Source organism: Xiphophorus hellerii, chromosome 1 (assembly GCF_003331165.1).
Source record: "Xiphophorus hellerii strain 12219 chromosome 1, Xiphophorus_hellerii-4.1, whole genome shotgun sequence".
NCBI classification, from domain to species: Eukaryota; Metazoa; Chordata; class Actinopteri; order Cyprinodontiformes; family Poeciliidae; genus Xiphophorus; species Xiphophorus hellerii.
The window spans coordinates 13,391,286-13,412,920 of NC_045672.1; the positions used below are offsets into that span (position 1 = coordinate 13,391,286).

A 21,635-nucleotide genomic window follows, 5' to 3' on the forward strand; every position below is an offset into this window, starting at 1 on the left:
TGCATAATAAAAATTTCTGTTAATCTACTTATTGCAGTCTAATAAGTACGGACTAAAAATGAAAGCAGAAAAGCTTCATTAAAATAATATGTTGGGCAACGGTTGTGTTGGACTTTTTCCATTGTCATTTGTTATCAAAAAATTCTAATATAATCTATATCTACAGTACCTGTCCATTTTTAAAATGATATCGACAAATTCCATTGCATTTAATTTTCATCCAATTTAAAAAATATTCAACAACCTAAACAGAGAATTCACATCTCGTCAGACATCAAGCAGATGAATATAATGAATATATTTAACTTTTTATCTACAGTGACAAGTTTTGAAATCAGGGAACATTTTTCAAAGTGAAGTGACCAGAAGTTGTCAAGACTCTCTGCACTTAAAAAAGCTGTCAAAGACAGAGGGAGAAAAAATGTCACTTTCAGTATCAGGAAAGTGGTGTCCCGATACGGATCCGTATCGGGACACCACTTTCCTGATACTGAAAGTGACATTTTCTAATGAAATGTAATTTTGTTGCCTTTTTGAACAATTCTTCTGATATCTTAAATTATGTAATGTAAATGAGAGAGATGTCCGATTTACAGAATTCATGTTGTAAAATCTAGAAAGCTGGGTCCTTTAACATTTGATTGCAAGTTCAAAATCATCTCTTTGAAATGTGAGCTTTCAATAAATTTGACCAGGAGGACATTGCTTGAAAATACAAATTATTTCTAAACCCCCCCCCCCCCAAAAAAAACAGAGACCAAGGACTTTAAAATAAATATTGACACAGCGAAGAAACATCCAGGCTGCAAAAAAATTCCTCCTGAAAGCCTCGGTGGTTGCAGACTTTTTTATTCGGAATTAAATTTCACTCATAAACAGCAAGTGTGGGAAATGTATAAAAAAGGAGTGCAAAAAAAAATGTCACATCAAACTTATGTTTTGATGATAATTTATTTGCTTTAGCTACACAACTGAAAATCTGGCATGGACCTTAAAGGAGCTTCTAACAATTTAAAAATGACAACCAGCATAAAAGGCAACAGCATCATGCTTAATTAGCAAAAGGAGCGACTGATTTCCCCCAGTGTTGCTTAAAGAAGCAGTATTTAGTGAGGCCCCTTTTAAAGGACAGAAATGATAAGTATAGTCAACTCAGTGCTGTTAGATCTACAGCTACACTTGCTCTTCTTCTTGTCATGATTGCACAGAGACTCATAATAAGAAGAGACTGTTTAACAATATATATTTTTAAAAAGGCAAGCAGTCCTTTCAGGACATACAGTGGGGTATGCAGCATGTAAAGTAATAAAAATTAAAAAAAAAACTTGCCTGGAAATAAAATCAAACCGTACACAGCCCCACTTAAGCTGACAAAAAGCACTTTGTGCTGCAGTTAAATTATGACAGTGATTGACCTTAAAAGCATGAAATATTTTCATGTTACCTGGCACATTTGACAAGAATGTCAATGGAAGTGCAAAACTTAAATATCACAACACACACAAACTCACAAACACAGGGAACACTCTTAGAGAGTCTGCATCGACCACGCTGACCTCTGACATGAACAGTGTGACCAAAATCACAGTATGAGAAGCGCATCCATAAGTAAATGGCTCTTTTTCTTTTGTTACAACCGATTGTCTCAAGAAGCAACCCTCAGCATTTTTCTCTTTCTTCACAAGACATCTTTGCTTTAGAGCATCTTGAGTTTCCTTCCTACCAGCTGCCAGTGGCATGCGTCTTTAAAAGCTGAGTTAAGGCATTTCAAATAAAATCCATCAGTTTTACACGAAGCACACGTTCAGGATGGTTCATTACCATCAACACTAGAGCAAGTTGCTATGTTTTGCAGAAGAAAAAAATATGAGGTAAACAAATGAGTCTGACTGTGTTTCTCTCTACAAGCAACTCTTATGATTGTGATTGTGAAATCTAGAGTTGTACGGAGGCAGATGCCAGGTTAGCCTGAACAGGTTGCTTCCTCCTGCATCACACTCAAACTTAAGCTAATCTTTTCTTTTTTTATTTAAAGAAAAAAAAAAACCCCCGTTAACAATGGCATTAAAAGCTTTAATGCAAAAATGACTCTATAGCTAGATTCTGGACAAAGCCTGGTCTTCTGGTGTGTTCATGAAAAACAGAAATGAGAAACTTTGTGCCTCGCATTAGGTTTAACGTATACTGGCACTCAGTAAAGCTTAAAGGCCAATGACACAACTATTTTAAATTAATTTAAAATAAACATCATGAATTTACAAGTTCTCTACACCAGTCTAATTAAATAAAGCACATTATAAAAATACACAACACTGTCGGAGAGAGGCCGTTCAAGACAATATGTGACGGATCCGTTGCCATCCGGTGCGTTGCCGTCTCCCCCGGTGAGCGACATCTAAAGTCATCCCACAGGCTGTCTGCAGCTTGCTCTCTGCTGAGTAATGCAGTTGCCGAGATGAACTTCCTGTTTCGGTGATGCGCTTTGCAGGAGCAGATGGTTTTCAAGTACCAATTTCCACTAAATCCAATATACATTTATGGTTTTGCTTGGGTAAGACAGTTCATTTTGTAGATGGAAGAAAGATAACGGGAGCAAATGTCCTTGACTTTGAAAAGGCCTGTGTGGAAAGGACTGCTGGATGCCTCTGTTTAGTTGTTTCTCAGCCGCTGGCATGTAAACATTTGCTGCTGTCTGTGTTTGAATGCCATGTGTCAAATAAATTTAGATCCCTCATTTGTTTTTTTTTCTGTCTATAAGTTAAAAGTTATCATTTTTGGCAGGCTGCACCGGTGCGGTGCTCTTTCACGGCCTGTTGTCCTTGGCCAAGGAGTGCATCATCCAGTTGACTTTCGTCTTCCAGCTCTCCCGCAAAGCTTCGTTGAACTTCACTTTGAAATTCTTCAGTGCTTCGTCCTCCGATTTGCCCAGAGCTAAAGAATCCTGTTGAAAACGAGACGCAAATGGAAACATGATTCTCATCGTCACTAAACCACTGTAACTAAAAGGCGTACAAGTCTGATTTTTTTTTTTTCAGGATACCACTATTTAAAAAAAAGAAAAATCACCCTTTTTTTGAAAAGACGTAAAAATTTTACATCTCAGTTTGTTTTAGTGGTGGAAGTGGCAGTATTCAAAGTGCTCAGACAGGAGAGGCAGAAGACTTGCAGGAAAGGTCCTGACACTAGGAGTCGAATCCTAGAGGGCTGCCTTCAGGACAAATAGTCTGTGTATCTGGGGCGCAGGCCCTCATGAAGCTCTTTTGATAACATGCCAGATAGCACAGCTCCCACCTCTCCAGATGTGAGAGACTGTAAGCTGTCAGTCAGCTATGTGTGCAAAGAAGGAAAACTCCACGAAGTTATGGTGTTGCGATCGCAACTATTGAAGTAAATTCTCTCATCAGTCGCAATTCTGTGCAAACCTGCAATTTTTACCAGCCATCACAATTTTTCAGGCAAATCAGAACCAATCACCTTAATGTTTTCTGTACTTCCTTCTTTTCTCACCAATCACTGCAACTAGGTTGAATTTTGACCAATCTCCTTTGACCTCTTCTAATTTATTTTCCTGTTTCACGTCTCGATCGTCGAGCCTGCCAGATGAAACCATGTGATGCTGGATGGTAACATCTGCCTTTTTAAAAATTTATTTACAATGTGTAAACGTTTTTATGTTAACTTAAACAACCAATAAAGAATTACTCTTTTGCACCTCAGGACAGGACTTTATTTGTTTTAAGGGTGTTATTTCAAGAAGGTCCATTAAATAATAACTATCTTGTTATTACTTAACAAGATAGTTATCATCTTGTTAAAGAATGCTACGTGTAGCAATTTAAACTTTTTGGTAAAACAATGTTATGGGAAAAATTAAGCTTAAAAAAATTTGCAACTTTGACCACAACTTTTTGAAAAAAGTGCCATAAAATCAGTAAGTGTCAGCTGCAATAATCACAAAAAAACATTGCAACGTCCTGAAGGGAATGCTTAGTCCTATAGCAGTAAAATAATCTCACATTGAAAATGATAGAAAATCCAACAAATAAATAATGTATGTGACATAATTATGGAATGTACAGTTATTGACATTCATTACAGTCCTTTTAGAATAAATGTCACAGGAAGCTTTTTTCATAAGATCACGCTTTTTTGGAGCAAACACTCCAGATAACTCCAGATGTAGTGCTTTTGATGTAGGTTATCACAATCCTAATCATATACAGACTCACGCAAAATTAGCTGAGTTTTGTACCTTTAAATACTGGATATCTTTGGAGGAGGAGAGCTCCGGCAGCCCCGCTGCCTTCATCATGGCGAAGAGGTTGACAAACAGCGTCCCGTTTCGACACAGGATCTTGTAGGCCCGCTCACAGTATTCCCTGAACCTGGCAAAGCAGACAATCGCTGTAAGTATTTAAAGACATCCCCAAAGTCCCTTGGTAAATGCATTAGGCTTTATAATTTGTACCTTTCAAACTTCTCACTGTTGTTCGTCCTGCCTTGCTGGATCACATGGACAAAGTCGTACGTCAGGATAAAAGGCACACGCTCCCTGTTGATCCCGAGTTTCCGCTTGAAGTTTCCCAGGAAGTGTCCGAAATCAATGTGAAACAGCTAAATATGAAAGATTATTGTCTCTGTTAGAAAGATTCGCAATGGATAGAATTTGTTGAATATTTTACTTTGCAGGTCCGCCTTGTTTAACTAGAATTTTCACCGTCGTATAAAGTTTGAGGCCTGCGCATACTCCAAGAGAACAGATATTATTATCTCTCCCATAAATGCAAGAATAGGACCTGACCAAATCTGACCTGCCCTCTGTTCTTGCAGGTCCGGTTTGGTCGTTTTCGTCGGCTTCTGAACAACTGCTGTGTTATTACTCCATAATTTGAAGTGGGTGTGACTACTAGTTTGAAATGTGCTGCAATGCTTCAGATGTTCTATGAAGACTTCCAGGAATTACGTTTCTTGTGAAGTCTGAAACCAACTTTGCTCCTCTTTCTGAAATCCGCTGCTCGTGGAGAATATGTGTAGGCCTTTTACCAGGCTCAGAATATTCAGACTACATAACTCAACAGAAAAATAATATTGATTCATGTGAGTGCGTTAAATCTGACCTGTCCAGTTTCCCTGATCATGATGTTGTCATTGTGGCGATCTCCAATCCCCAGCACGTAAGTAGCTACACAGTAGCCAGCACAGGAGAGAGTGAACTCCTCTATCGCTTGATCGAGTTTATCCCTGGAGAAACATGAAGTCAGAGAAGAAAAGAAAGACAGCATAAATGGGTTTTATTTGTGCAGCACATTCCTACTTTTCCAGTTTTTCCCTGCTGTTGCACACAATGCGTAAAGTATTCATAAAGGAGATCCTGTGGCAGCTTAATGATCGACCGTCACATCCTTTCAGTTTAGATGTGCATGGACTCCGCTGTATTATGTTCTTGCTAATTTCCCCTGCTCTTCTTCGGTCTTTGCAGCGTTTAAGATAATTACCTTTCTGTTCTGTCGTGCGGTCAGCTGCGCCTGTGCTGCCGAGTGACGTACAACACCTTTTTTCATTTCCTCCAACAGACCCGTTTCTTCAACAAGCTTTTAGAGAATACGAGACCTTCAGACGGTTTGGCACCAAATAAAAATGTACTCTCGTTTATTGCTCAAGGAGCTGCCGGTGCACTTCGTTCCGTCCTGCTGCAGCGTTGAAACACAGCTCGGAAAAGCAGCAGGATGAATGGGAATCCACCAACCGTACGCGTTGCAGCTTTTGGCTCAAACTTCATCGACACAAAGGTTATAAATTAGATATTTCAGTCACACAAAGAACTTTGAGAGGCAGGAAACAGAATGGCCTCTTTAAATACTGGCTATTTAAAGAGGCCATTCTTTAAATATGGCCTCTCAAAGGCCATATTTAAAGAATGGCCTCTTTAAATGGCAGCTGGTTAGTAGAAGTAAAGATGAATATTTCACAGAGGGCTATAAGAATTAAAAAATGTTTTGGTGGAGAGACACATCTAAATGTCTAAAAGGTTGGAATAGGACACCACCATGCTACAGAGAGTAAACGAGGAGCCCATTTGGACTATATGACTAACATATTTATGTTGAGGAGGAAATATATTATGGATTATATTAGGTTTGAGTTTGGTTCATAGCTTTGTTCACAATCTGCTTAGGTCCAGAAAAAGATGGAGGCTGTGGGAAAAACTCTTTTAACTAAATTTTAATAATGATCAGGGTAAAACTCCCATTGAGGACACGTGGAAACCAAATAGGTCCCTGCAAAAAACAACAACAACAAAAAAAAAACGGTAATAAAAAAAAATAATCTTTTTTTCCCCCACTTTAACGCTTAAGTCTTTCTTCAGCTTCAGGTCTAAACAGAACTATAAAAAATTGTAGATTTTTTTTTCTAACATTTTTTCTGTCATAATAGCAACTCCTACTTTATCAAGAAAAAATGCTAAATATAATTTATGGAGTGCAGAGTTGAATGCCTAGGTTGTATAGGGCTTGTTTTTGCAGCAATGCACAACAATATGGTAGAGCAGTGCAAGTTCTGCTGCCAACTAGTGGTTGAATATGTAATATCTTTACTGATTAATGTGTTCTTTGATATTTTTGTAAATCTGATGAAGTTGCCTGAACTTCCCTTTGTTCCATGAAAAGATGTTAGCAAATTGTTCTGGCCTCAGCAGGAAGCCATTTGAAAAAGACAGGTAATGTCTGACAAATCCATTTCAGCTTATGATTTAACCCATCGTTATATATTATAGTAATCTAATTTAAATCACTGAGCAGAAACCAGCCTTTATGAACCATCTTTAGCAGGGACTGTACACAAATTCAGACCAGCAGTTTTAAATTATATTACATAGCCAAAAATATGTACATATTCATTTCCATTGACCGTAATAAGACAACTCCCTGATGTAGAAATACATGTCGTCGTCTAAAAAAACCCTAATTATTTGAAATCCTCCTCAACATTTTTGAGATTTTAACAAATTTTTTTCCCCCTCTATTCCAGCACTGGATCTATTGCTCCACTGCTGTAGCAAATTGTAGATTATTAACATGAATATGTTATAGCATTAGAGTTGATCTGACTGATGTTAATATTAATCCACAAAAAGTGTCAAAGTGCTTTTTACACATCCAGCAGTAAGGCTGCCACACTACGTCAGATTAGTGGTATTTTGTGCTAAAATAAAGTTATAACATAACACCACCTTAACATGTTTTAAACATAACGTTTCTATTAGTCGTTTCATCTTAACTTATTAACAGACAAAATTGGAAATAATGTCTTGTCTGCCTCCTTGAGATTTGAATTATTTTCCGGAGGCGAACACATTACAGCTCATGCAGAAAGACGGCAGGAGCTACTTTCACATTCACAACTGGGACGGGCCTTGTGACGAAGCTGTCCTGGGAGCACTGGGGAGGCCCCTGTGTAGAACTGGAGCCATTTGCTAGTAAAAAATCTACATAAACAAACCCCACTGATCCTATGTGGCTTCTTAGAAGCTTAAAATAGTCCTTCGGCGCAAGCATAATGCACATAATGCCGTTTTTGAAATAAAAGGCAATTGCGTCTTCCAGATCGAATGATAATGTATCGAGATGGTTTAACTCACATCGTTACTGTCGACTTTACTCACCCTGGATTCTTGGACTTAAGCCAGTTGAGCAAGGCGTCCTTGTTGAAGGCAGCGGTGGCCGCGCTGTTGCTGCTGTTCCTCTGGATGTTGGCGATCGTGTCGGAGCTCTTCACGACCTCGATGAGCCCCGTTTTGTTCCCGGTGGACAGGCAGCCGTATGGGATCATCCTGACAGCGCGGGGCGGAATCAGCAGGATTTAGTTTGAAAAGGAGTTCTTCTCGTTTTCAAAGCATCAAGCAGGATGAGAAAAGCGGATCCCACCTGAGATCCAGGCCTTCTTTCTTCCACAGGTTCTCCATGAGCCGGATCATCTGCAGGGTTAACATGTCCTGCCGGAGATCTGAGGAAACAAAGCAAGAAAATAAGTGAAAAAATGTAAAAATAAACCAAACGTATTGTAAAATTTACATCAGAGTCAAAAATTATTCATGCCCCTTCAACTGCTATGAATTTTGCCATATTTCAAACAAAAACGTCAATGCATTTCTTTTTTTTGATAGCGTTATTATAATTAAATTCATGAACACACACTTTAAACATTTTTACACACAGGAAAAAAAAGCCCGATGTGGCCTGCATTTGTATTTAGCTCCCTTTATTCTGCTACCCCTAAATAAATTGAAAGGAAAAAATATTTTAAGTAACATAATTGGTAAATAGAGTCTGTAATTTAATTTCAGCATGAACAGAACCGTTTGCTTTGCATTTATATTTAGCAACTATGAGTCAATATTTTGTCTAACTACTATCCATCGCAAAGAAGTTATTTAGGGTTCTGGTTTCATTCATATTAAGGATAAAAGAAATTTCACTTCCTCTTTGCAAAAAGCCAAGTAAAACTGGATGGAGAAACGCTTCGCAATACTAATGTTTTGCCTCAACTTTTGGAGTCTCAGACAGATTTACTTCCTCCCACAAACTCTGACTGGCTTCCTTGAACCCGCTGAAGAAAACTTCACTGCAGCATGATGCTGCTACCACCACATGTTACCATGACAACTGTGAGTTCAGGATCATTTGCAGTGTTAATTGAGTTCCACATAAAATCCACTTGACCCTGTGTTAGTCTCAGTTTGTTATTCAAATTAACGTTTTCGATCTAAGGAAACCCAGCAGATTGCATTGATATGTGGACTTGCAGGATTCACTCTTCCTAAAAAAAATGTAAAAACAACACATTATTTTTCTTTACCATTTACAATTATGTGCTGCTTTGTGTAAGTCAAACACATAAAATCCCAATGAAACACAAAGAGACATTGGTGGTGACGTTATAAAATGCGGGACAGACTAAGAGGTGTGAATTAGACCCGTCACAATAACAAATTTTGCCGGACAATAAATTGTCCACAGATGTTATTGGGATAAATGATAATATTGTTGTTTGAGACCATTTTCAAGTAATATTTAATGGTAATGGCAAAATAATAATAATGCAAGAACACCTTCTCAAAGATAAGTAAACATCAAACTCTAATGAACACTTTACACTGGAGCTGGAATAAATCTTAAATATCCAAAATAAAGAAACAAAACAACAGAAATAACAAATTAAATGAATAAAAAAGTCTCTATAAACAAAACTGTCCTTCAAAAAAGGGGTTAGTTCAAACCAAAGCACCAGACTGAAGATTTTTGTCATCCAGGTTTGGTGGAAAAAGACAAAAAAAAAAAAAAGGTAAAATATTCAAATGGGAATTATTGAGTTTAAATTGATTATGTAATAATAAATATTATGTGATTTATTGCTTATTGCAACAGACGTAGTGTGAATACGTTTCTCAGGCAGAGTAGTTAGATTTTGTTTGTTATATTTTATGTTATAAGCTTTCAAATACAGAGGTATGTTTATCTTTCGTTTACAGCTTAAGAGTTTTTCTTTTTCACCTTTTGCTAAATTAAAGTCACATTTACTTTCCAAGTTAACAAAAGTCAAGTGTTCATGTGTGAGGAGATGTTTTAGCATCGTCTCATTTCTCACCGTCTCCGTTTTTGAAGATGATGCCGACCATGTCTGCTTGTTCCAAAGGGTTCTTGTACATAAGCCAGAGCGGCTTCATCTTTGAATCCATAAATCTGCACTTATCGGTGCTGTGAAAATAAAAAGCTCATGTCAATCATGCCACCTTTTAAATATGTCTCAGAGTTTACAAAAATACTTTTTGTTTTCTTATATTTCCCCTAAATTAATATCTAAAATACCTTTTAAAATATGCATTTATATTGATAATTATTTATTGTAAGCAACTAATTCATAAAACAAAACTTGTAGGATTTTGGAGAGAGTAAATAAAGGTGGAAGCATTTCTTATTGTGAATTAACATTAAGACTTTGGTAATTAATCTTCAGAGGGCATAAACCGCTGTGCGTATATGTGTGTAATGCTAACCAGATCTCAAACAGGATGACGCTGGGGTTGAGCGGCGACAGCAGGTCCGACAGCGCCTCCAGGTACGACTCCTGCCTGATGCACAGCTTCAGGTCGTCTACTGTCATTTTCTGGGAGCCCGTCTTGACGATGTCGCTCAGGGCCTTCATTTTACCCAGAGCCTCGTTCTGGGTGGCGTAGGTTGAGTTTTAGAACAGCAGATACGTTTAATGTGGGAGTCAAACGTCTGACTAAACGAGCGGCATGTTACCTGTTTGGACAAAAGCTTGATGTGGTGGATGTTTCCCCTGCAGTAAGCCTCCAGAATCAAGCCAAAACGTAAACTGACCGATGCCACGTGAATCTCAGATCTACAATAAACAACAAAAAATTTCAAGAAAAAAAAATTTATCCTGTGTCTTTTAAAATATATATATAAGTAAATACTATTATGAGATAAGACTATGGCTTACTTAAGATGCCAAAACAGAAAGTGTCCTATCCTCCTGTTGGACAGCGCCCTCTCCAGCAGGAAGGTGGTGAGGTCGCAGTCCAGGTAGGACTCGTACTTCAGGACCTGGACCAGCTGGATCAAGTACTGCAGCAGCTCATCGTCACTGTGGAAGAAATGTATTTATTTTTTTAATCAATGCTGATATTCAAAAATAGAAATCTTCAAGCCTGTTTTCTGCTAGTCGATGTACCTGAGCTTCTTGAGGCATCTGATAGTGAAGGACCGGACTGCTGGGTCAGGAAAGCTGTAGTCCAACAGCTCCAAGGCGTGGATGGCAGGGAGTTCAGGCCAGCTTTTCAGCAAACCCACCATCTAACAAGTTCAAGAAGACAATTTTCACTATAATTACCGATAAGGCTACCATTTCGGTAAACTAGCTACGTTGAACCCCTCCACTGACAGAGGCATAAATAACAAATCTTTTTAATGCCATATCCAAAGTGTGATCAAAGCCACGGTGTTTGGGTGCATTTGAACTCATTAATAATGCTAGCAAGTAATATCAGGGTTTCCCCCAGTGTATTATAAGTCTGGTGGGCCACCAGGCTTTACTCGTGCCCCCACCAGGCTTAGCATTGCTTATTTTTTTTAAGTCTTTTTAAAATGTTTGCATTTTTTTAAAGACTTTTATAGTTGGTGTTCAGGTATTCATTTTCAATCTTTCAATAACACACGATTATCAAGTGACATTTTCAAATTTCCTGTCAACTTTAAACATTTTTTAACTCAAAAACACGACGGGCCGCTGGAGGAATGACTGGGGAAACCATGAATATCATCCATTCAAAATATTATTTGAAGATTTTATTTATTACTACTCATGTTAAAACTACTGGAACTGTGGAAAAACAAGCCTGGATGAGGATCCAAATTTATTTTGTCGCCAAGTCCTGTGGGCAGGATTACAAGGCTGCAAAAAAGTGTTCAAAGTGTTAAGGTAAAACCACAAAAAGTATGGAAGAGTGTGAAAATGTGTGCTTTTAAGGATCAAACACAAAATGAAACATAAAAAATATCTAATTTCTCTTGGTACTCTTCAAAATGGGAAAGACAAGAGAACATGACACTTCAATTAGAGCAGAAAGTGAAACATATATGAAAGCTACATATGAAATAAGTCAACAGGCAAAAAGAAAAGAAGATAGAAATGCCAATGCCTTCAAAACGGGAAAGACAAGAGAACATGTAACTTCAAGTAAGACAGAGCACGGAGTCAGGATAAGACCCTCACAAGTTGAAAGTAAAATAAAATAAACAACCCATTAAAACTAATGTAGCGTGTGGAATATGTGTAAGCTACACGAGTTGAGTCAAAAAACAAACACAAAAAAATCTAACTATCTCCACACCTGAGCTACATCCTCACGCTTATTCCACTTAGTGATGAGAAGCAGCTTGGACAGGCACTCGGGGAAATAGTCGCGGACCTCGGCTCGGAGCTTCCACAGGAGCTCTTTCTCATCCTCGAAAAACTCGGTGTAGTTTTTGTTGTCCATGATTTCTTTTAGTTTCAAGTACTACAAAAAGACAAAGAAGCAGCACACAACTCACTCAGCAAGACACGCTTTGTTTCATTTTACTTTAACAGTGTTCAGGTTTTAGAAGGATTTTATTGTTTTACCTCGTCTTTGGAGGGAAAAACAGTGTTGCCGTTCATTTCTGGCTCGATGGTCTGAAATGGGTTGGAGACAGAAAAAAATCTATTTCAATAACCAGTTAACATGAAGTTGTTTTTGCGGCAAAATATCAAATTCACGTTTACGTGGTGTTTACGTGCTAAAAGGCAAAATAAAAATAAAAATGTTCTTTCATTACCGCAATGGTGCAAAATTACAGAGAATATTTATGAAAAATCCATCCTTTCCAAACAATCAAATCCAACCAAACAATATAACATATTGTTCATTTCTTAATATTGTACTTAATATACAGTTAAATATTAATACTTTATATCTGCACACCTTGAAAAGCTGAAGTCAAATTACTGTAATTGCTTGGGCGAACAGCGATAATGTGGGCCAATATCGCCGATTGTGATTTGTTATATTGAGTACATTTATCTAGTACAAAAATCGCTTCTTGAGAAATAATTAATTCAAACTTCAGAGATGTCCAGTGGATCTGGTAACTTTGAAATTGCTATAAACTACTTTCTGTTTTTAGGGGGTGTAAACCTGATGTGACATCTTGGAATAATAATAATAATAATAATAATAATAATAATAATAATAATGCTGCCCATATACATTTAGGATAAAACGACCTTGTCAAGGGGAGGATAGTAGAGCGGATGGGGCCGGATGTTAGGGAAGCGAATGAGGAGTCCGGCGGCGCTGTCTACGTTGGGATTCCTCTGGACCGTTCCCATCGGGTTCAGCAGGTCACTTTTGTCATCTGTGGTGAACAAAATTGTGCATTAAAACATTTTGCATTGAAGGTAAACATGTTATGAGAAAAATGTTATCTGCGAATAACCCTTTAAGCTTTGACTGCGCGTTCAGACTGAGCATAAAAACAGTATATAAACAACTGAAAAACAAGAAGCGAGTGCATTTTAAATACCTCTGAATCTAACAGCTTGTCTGTCTGCAACCGACAACACAGAACGTGTGTAAATACGTTGGGTTTATTTTGCATCACTTCCCACTATGGGTATTTCTGATGGGATCACTTGCTACTAGGTGTCGGTGAAAGATGCTGTGATCATGTCAAGTGTTTTTAGAGATAGGGAAATGTGAGACTGAACAGGAAGTACCAGGTACAGATGGCCACATGGATAAGAGGAACTCCCCGGTCTTCAGCTGGTCCTTGTAGTCGAACAGCATGGTGTTTACCCAGGCAATCGGACAGTCCTGGAAACATGCAGCGTTGGTTAGGTTTCAGCGATAAACAAGTAGTCACAGCACATAAGAAATACAGCGAACAGGATTGGGTAGTGGCTTTTTAAATTGACCTAAAAAAACCTTTTTTATTCATTCAAACTTTTTTCAACTAATTCTGTTTTTTGACAGAACATCCTGATCTGATGGTGAATATATGCCTATCCTGTGCGTTTAAGCTCATGCGCAATTGGGTCATTCAGTAAATCCACCTTAAAATGGCAGTATATAAACCAAACTAAGGCTTTGGAGTGGCCTAATCAAAGGCTGGTCTTGTCCAATTGACATGGTATTGTGTTAACTTGAACAGGCTTTTCATGAAGGAAAACATTTCTGCAAAGAAGAGTGTGGAAATATTCTTCCACATTGATTTAAGATATCGCAACTTATGGAAAACTCTTAATGGAAGATGTTGCTGCCAAGATTTAGGGAGTAATTACTTTTTCAACATAAAGAATATGTTAACAAAAAATACTAATAGTTTGAGCCTACTTTTGTATTAAGTCATGTAATATGTTTGGTGAACTGACAAAAAAGCAAGAACATTATGTTTATCTATGTTAAATTAATAGTGTTCTCTTATAGCATTGCCTTTATGTTGTTCAGGTTGTGCCAATTATACGTTATGGACACAAAACCTTTGCGGCTTTAACAAAAAACATTCCCTGGTTGTCATTTCTGTCATGATGGATAAAAGGAACTAAGCTCCGGGCAGGTCTTAGAAATAACAACTTTCGTTACTTCATAATTTCTCCAAAAAGCGCAAATATATCCGAGTCGAGATGCGCGCAGATAAAAACAGAGGCACAAACAAGTCGAGCTAAAATAGCCCAACTTCCGTCTGCCTGCAGGACTTCTCCTCCGGACATCAGAAAAGAGAAGTGGCTAAGAAAGCAGAAGTGGCTTCGATACCCTGGAAACACACCTGGGCAACTTGTTCAGGGAGGCGAACCCAAACATGCTGCCAGCAGCCGCTGCAGCGCTGTCATAACAAAAGATGCTCAGACCACAGCTGCAGAAAAAAGGGGAATTTGTTGTTCACCAAGTGGGTGTGGGGAAGCTTCTTTACCTTTCACATTGGTTTCACAGTTTAGTGCGGAAAACATCAGCTTGACAAATGGACAGAGGAGAAAATTGTTCACTTTGTTAGTTGCAGGGTGACTGGTTCGTGAAATAAGAAGAGAGCGGTTAGCGTTCTTCAGCTTTGATTCATTGCACTGAAGTTGTTGACGACTAGTTTCAGAAAGTGTGCTACGTCTTGAACTAAACACCTCCGTTTGTCCTTAAAGAAATGAGATGGCACCATGGTGCTCTGTATGTGAGGGGATTTGAAATCCCCTCACATCCAAGTTTACATTCTGACTCAAACTTTCTTTACATTGAATGTTTTGAGATTTGCAGAGACAGTGAGAGAATCATGTTCCTTCCAAATGATATTATGAAATATTAGGTCAATTTTTAGACCTTATTTAAATCTGTCATTAACCAAAACTGATCCATTTTAAAAAAAAATTTTTTTACATAATAACAATCTTGGTGAAAAGCGCCACATAACTCTGTCTCAATCATTCCTGGTCTTTAAATTCCATTTGCAACCATAAACTTTGCAATTATTATTTTTTTGACTATTCTGATCATTATGTTTGTAATTTGTATTAAGGGAATGAAATATTAGCAGTTTCTTTCTATGCATTCCACAGAATCCTCATAGTGCAACACAGTAGTGGAATCCGTGGAAAAACTTAAAAATCAATGTCCCACACACACTCTCCAGCAAACCTGACTGGGTTGGACAATTTTGCAAAGCAAAATGGGCCAAAATACAAATACAATCTAGACTTTTCCCATTTTTATTGGTAAAGACTTTTTACCAGATCATTTTCTTTCTACTTCACTACATTATGTTGGTCTTTCACATAAAATGCCAATAAAAGACAATGAGGTTTGTGGTTGTAATGTGACAAATTTCAATGGATTTAAAGAATTAAGCAAGGCTCTTGTATGTTATTTGATCTTCATGCTGTTTGTGGATATAAAGGAGTGTGCTGGGTCTGAAATATGAAATAATTAGATTAGGTAAAAATGATTGCATCCAAAGTACAAACAATTAAACTGTGACATAAGCTGTGCATTAAGTCAAAACCTTTCTGACTCAAATGACTCAGAAATCAGTAACTCGCATCTTGATTTGTGAGTCTAATGTTTGCAACAAAAACTGACGTGCAGGTTTACATAGAAGCCAAAAAAAAAAAAAAAAAGGTTCCACAGTGGGAACGATTTGCTTTGTGCTTCTATAGGCCGTCGCAGCGCAAGCTCCAATATCTAGCAATGAAAAGTTCAACTTTAAGTGTGTGGGTGTCAACTGTGAGTATGTATTTAGAATTCCTTCCTTCCTTGGACTAATGTGCAGATAAAAGAGCAAAAGCGGATGAGACGCTAACCGCAGCCTTGCCACTGAACACACTTGCACAACCAGACGCAGCAGCAGAACACACCCACAGAGCACACACAAGACAATACGCACCAAAACACAAGCAGCAGAGCGTTTGTACCTGCCAACTCATTTACACCCGTCGGCCTGAGCATCAGCCTGCCAAATCCCAAACCCCGACGGGCCACTTACTGCTTTCTTGTTCTTCTTCTTCGTGCCGCGGGGTTTCTTGGTCTTCTCGATGACGGCGTAGAGTGCAAAGCAAAGGCGGCTCATGCGCGGCAGGTCGGACACGTTTATGTCGAACTCCAGCCTCTGGTCCCACGACGGCTCGGAGCACACCGTGACCTCCGAGCTCGTCATCATCTTGCACAGGAGCTCGCTGCCGTGGAAGAGGCCGGCCTGCACTACGAGCTGCGTTGGAGCAAAGACACGCAAACGCACATTTACACATGTGTGGGGGTGATTAGAACAAGGCCGCCAGCTGCAGTCTGGATGCTGCATCGCTTAGCTGTTGCGTGAGGATGATTGTTTTTGGAAGATTCACAGAATTGGCGATAGATGATTCAGAGCTTCCTGTGTCACTCGAGTTATGAGTCAAAGGGTCGACGTTCTCAATGTAAACAGGTTGCTGTGACTCTCGGGGTTAGTCCAGGCAGCATGACAAAAAGCATTGAATTACAATTGAACACCGCGCAAACAATATGTTCATCCTAAATTAGGAAAATCTTAAATCTATATTTTGTAATTGTTAATGTCTCTGTATGCCAGTGGCTGAATGGACCCAAAGGAAGGCAACACGGTAACTTTGGCATGAGTCACAAAGTTCACACTCTTGACAATAAAACGGCTGGGTAGTTACGCACTATGTCATGGAGTGGAAACACAATACACAAATGAAGGAGGAGGATAGTTTTTGCAGATCAGGCCGACACGCGAAGGTTAACAGAGCGTGTGCGACGTACAGCCATATAAAGAAGCGCATCTGAGAGCAAGAGAAGGGGAAAGAGCACGAAGCCCGCCTTTTTTCTTAGAATTAAGGCCTCAGAGTGAGACATAAAAAGCCAGATAGGCCCTCCCCACTTCCTGTTTTGAAGTTTTAACCAACCGACTTGATGAATTATGGGAAACGTGCGGTTTGGACATGTGACCCAACCCCCCCCCCCCCCCACACACCCCTATCGGCGTGCCCCTCTCCCTTCCCCTCCTCCCCATTCTGTCATTTGCATGTCAACCTGACAGTTCCTATAACTGAAGTTGAGATATTGGTAAACAAACGAATGCCACATTTCAATGAGCAGCAAAGTGAGAGAAAACCTCCACGAAAACACACCGACCTTCATCCCCTCGTCTGCATTGACTCTGCTCCCCTGAAGGAGGTGAATGTAGAAGGGCTCATTTATGGACCAGAGGGAGGAGGTGTTCTGCTGCAGGAGAGGGAAAGAGAAAGAGGAGGAAAGATTATTCTCTCTTTTTTTTTTTTCTATTTACCTAAAAATAAATTTGCATTCTCTGCCTTCGGTGTAATCTAAGTGGTGAAGCTCTTGGCGCAGTTTCCTGTTTGGCAAGAACGTTCAAAGTGCACAACAAACTTACTCTTTCAAAAGTAAGCAAACAAAACACCACTGCAGTATTGAGCTGTCAAAAAAAAAAAAAAGAGAACAAGAAGCTCTCTACAAACGGTAGCCTAAGTTAATTTCCTCTGGTTTGAGTAACGGTTGGATTCCTTTATATTTAATTACAGCAAGTGAAAGTAAACTATCTACTTCATTTACTAAGGAGAAAGGCTTAGAGACGGTGATTTTGAGTGCAAGACTAAAACTCGAATTGGACTTGAATTACAAAAATAAAAACCTTCACACTTGACCTAGACTTGTGCCCTGAAGACACGAGACTTGACTTTGACTCCTAGTTTAAGACTCAAATATTGTTTACATGTATAAAGAAAAAAAGGAAGGAACTAAGTGAGCTACAGATCCTTCTGATAGGTGATGCACCGCAGCGTATGTTTTACTCAGAAAGAATGCGCTTGATTATTAGTCAGTGGCTAGGCCTGTCACGATAAGAAATTTTGCTGGACGATAAATTGTTCCAGAAGTTATCGCGATAAACGATACTGTTGTTGTTTTGAGAGCATTTTTGAGTAATATAACGGTAATGGCAAAATAATAATGCAAGTACAAATTCTCGAAGGTCAATAAACTTTAAACTATAACAAGCATTTAACACTGGAACTGAAAGACATTTTAAATATCCAAAAATAAATAAACAACACAGCAAATAAAATGAATTTTGTAAGCAAAATTATTCTTCATACAAAGGGGCATGTTTAGACCAAAGCACCAAACTGAAGACTTTTATCATCCAGTTTTTGGTAGAAAGAGGGAGAAAAAAAGAGATAAACGATAAATCATGCCAATGGAAATTATTGAGTTTGTTTTAACTTTTCATGCATTAATTCATCTGTTGACTATTGTGACAGGCCTATCAGTGGCGTTTGTGAATTATGGGACGTTAACGGCTCATAACGATCATAATAATGACCACATGAATGGTTCTCCAAAGGAATAATTTGGATAATTTCATAACAAAATACACTTAAACATAACTTCCTACATTATCTCGTTTCTGTCTGAAATCATAAAACTAAAAGCACTTTCGGTTCCATTCATTCAGATGTTCAAAACTTATTTAATTTCTACACAGGAACTCAAAATTTGACTCTAAAAGGGAATATAAATATTCCATATTACATTTGATAAAATTTTCAATATAATATGAAGAAGACTTCAGCAGATTAAAGTCAATGAGAAATTGATAAAGGACGACTGTTGATAAATATTCAACATTGAAAGATAATTAACAATGTTCTAATAATTATCATAGTATAATTATTAGAGTCCTTAACCTATGATGATGTAGGGTTAAAGAATTGATGACTCTGACTTTAGGCAAAAAAGACTGAATCAGAAAAAAATGACTTGTGAACATCTCTGATACAAACATACAAGCTGACAACACATTTCTCTGCTTTTTCCACTTTCACACTCGTTTCCTAAATGAATCAGTTCAGTGTGCGCAACAGACTTACTGAGACATGTTGACAGAAATCAAACAGCCTAAACTATTTACTGCAACTATCACTAAGAATTATGTGCAAGGCAGCCATGTTGGATTTTTGGACAAGGTTGGTGCAAAACCTTGAAAGGATTACGATGTTCTGCTAATTTCTACCAACTTCAAACCTGAAATTGTCAGTGAACAAAATTGTTAAAATTTTGGCATTTTTACCTGTTCCTTAAATTTTAGTGAAAGTAAACATTCACTTTAATTCAATAACTTTAGCAGAAAACTGGTAAAGTCTAAGCCCCGTTCAACCTTTGGATAATTTTGCATTTATTGAGACGCTCCGTCTGATCTGCGTAATTTTGCACTGTAGCCGTAAGCATGCTAAAGTTCACAGGCTGGTGGAGGATTAACTGGAAACAGAGAGCGCTGCTGGGTTAAAGGGCGACGACTCCTTACCTTCTTCAGGGGCAGAGGTGGCGGTCTGGACAGGGAGCGGGTCTTGTACATCTGGCTGCACACTCTGCCCTGATCCTCCTGGTATTTGCTGATGGTGCAGTGGTGCACCATGGTAAGCTGGGGGTTCTGACCATTCCTCAAACAGGAGAAAATGTACTGGGGAGAAAACAAAAGCGACAAGAGGACGTTTTTTTTTGTTTTTGTTTACCGGTAGAGCAATCAGTCAGCTCAGCAGCCACAGATATTTCCCAGCATCCTGATGGCACTGGTTAAACTCCTGAAGGCTGTTCATTTGTTGTAAGTTAATGCAGTGAAAATCTCATTATGTGTGGATGGAAGCAGTTCCTCTCTGCAGCACTGCCGGACAGATATGAGTCACTCCATCAGGTAGCGGGGGTTTCAAAATCAACAGGGGAGCCTCCTGCCACCTAAAGTCTCAACTCAAGCCGCCTCTGATGCGACAGCCGCCCCGGCTTTGTGTCGGACCACCCGCACAGGTCCAAACTCACATGCAGACGTGTGAATAAACACGCTTTCAGCTGCTGCAGTTTTTCCCTTAAGACCAAACTGCAGATCTGAAATGAAACCAACTGATTATGAACATTTTCACTTTTTGTCACAACTGTCTGCATAAGTGTGTTTCTTTTGTTGTTGTTTTTAAGTGACACCGCTTAAAATGAGCTACAAGCGTGTATATTTGCTTTGAATCCCTGTATAAGAAGGACGTAAATGATGGGAGGATACTGGCAGCTCTGCCAGACATTTCTTCATGGAAAGAGAGAGAAGGAGAGCGAGAGAGAGAGAGAGAGAGAGAGAGAGAGAGAGAGAGAGACAGCCTGTTGGAGGAATTACTGTGACATCTGTGTTAACCGCCTCTCTGCAGCAGGTCCAGAAGGCTTGAGAGCGTAGGAACAAATACAGCAAACTATAAAAATATCTGATTCGGTCTGAATGAAACTACATTTTGGGAAACGTTGCTTCAGAAACACAGAACTCAACCGGGACGGCAACAATATTTGAGTCCAGGACAAACTGATTTCTTCATTTACACACCTAGCATCCATGTGAAGAATATTGGCAGTAACTTTCACTGCTACATGAAAGTGAGAAAAATGTGTCTTTAAAATATCTATACTATTTTGGATATTTATTTACAAACAGCATTTGTAGTTTAACAAACACTTAATTTTTCAACACGGCACATTTCTGCAGAGCAAAAATGTTTTGTTCCCGTCACTTTAAGGATCCCCCGTAACAAAAAACAGTCCAATCTAATTGATCTGTGGATTTATTGATAAAAGGTTTATTGAAAAAAGAATAAATAGCAAACAAACAAAAAAAAACAACTACTGTTTATTTGTTGTCAAAAAAGCCATCATATATTAAAGACTAAAGGAAACTAAAGACTAGCCAGAAGTTGAAATTAGTCAATTCTCTGTTCATTGCTTGGTCAGACAATTTAAAACGATATATTTTCCCCCTAATTATTGAATATCTTCTAACTAAAAAAGCAGTTCCAGGTTATAAACCATAAATTGACTGCATAGACTCTGATGCACTTTTTTGAGTTCAATAAAATAAGTTAAAGGTCAAGAACGTATGTCAAATTTTCCAGGATGATAAATTGTCCCAGAAGTTATCGCGATAAACGATAATATTGTTGCTTTGAGACCATTTTCAAGTAATATATAATGGTAATGGCATAATAATGCAAGAACGCATTCTTAAAGATCAATTAACTTTAAATCATAATGAAGATTTAACACTGGAACTAGAAGACATTTTAAATATCCACAATAATAATCAAAACAACAAATAAAATGACTTATGAAGTCTCTGTAAACAAAATCGTCCTTCAGAAAAAGAGGCTAGTTGAACCCAAAGCACCAGACTGGAGACTTTTGACATCCAGTTTTTGGTAGAAAGAGAGAAAGAAACGAGAAAAATGGAAAATTCTTGTTCTTACTTATGCAATTAAATTTATTGCTTATTGTGACAGGCCTGGTGCCTTCCCCAAGGACACACTGACATGTGGCCGCAGATTGAAGCTGATATTAGGCTCACAACTTTCTGATTACCCTTCAAGGACACCTTGAGAATTATTCTGTAATTTCTTTCTTCTTTTTTTTCCCCCAAAGTATTCAAAACTCCTAGTTCTAACCTGCAGCACGTTTTTGCTCATTTTTGTGTCACAGTCCCCAAGAAAAATAGATCAAATCAGTTACAATGCGCAAAAGCAAATCTACAAGCTGA

At 38.4% G+C, this 21,635-nt stretch overlaps 1 protein-coding gene across 1 annotated transcript; it reads right to left on the reverse strand.

Annotated features, from left to right (window-relative positions):
• Positions 1–831: 831 nt before the first annotated feature.
• LOC116726004 (phosphatidylinositol 4,5-bisphosphate 3-kinase catalytic subunit delta isoform-like) lies at positions 832–19,559 on the reverse strand. The gene is made up of 18 exons (XM_032572459.1): positions 19,383–19,559; positions 17,195–17,281; positions 16,050–16,271; positions 13,303–13,399; positions 12,811–12,941; positions 12,169–12,219; positions 11,897–12,064; positions 10,738–10,859; positions 10,507–10,650; positions 10,305–10,404; positions 10,055–10,221; positions 9,646–9,755; positions 7,926–8,004; positions 7,664–7,831; positions 5,118–5,241; positions 4,469–4,614; positions 4,253–4,385; positions 832–2,941 (listed from the first exon to the last, which is right to left on the reverse strand). The coding sequence occupies exons 1-18, from the start codon at positions 19,491–19,493 to the stop codon at positions 2,804–2,806; spliced, it is 2,298 nt and encodes a 765-aa protein (XP_032428350.1). The 5' UTR covers positions 19,494–19,559; the 3' UTR covers positions 832–2,803.
• Between the last annotated feature and the right edge of the window lie 2,076 nt (positions 19,560–21,635).

Excerpts from the sequence above, each read along its gene's own strand:
- LOC116726004 (XM_032572459.1), bottom strand. The coding sequence starts at position 19,493 with ATGGTGCACCACTGCACCATCAGCAAATACCAGGAGGATCAGGGCAGA. Across the intron at positions 13,400-16,049 it reads AGAAGAAGAACAAGAAAGCA|GACTGTCCGATTGCCTGGGT; the intron begins GTAAGTGGCCCG and ends GCATGTTTCCAG. Across the intron at positions 12,065-12,168 it reads TTTTTCCCTCCAAAGACGAG|TACTTGAAACTAAAAGAAAT; the intron begins GTAAAACAATAA and ends GTCTTTTTGTAG.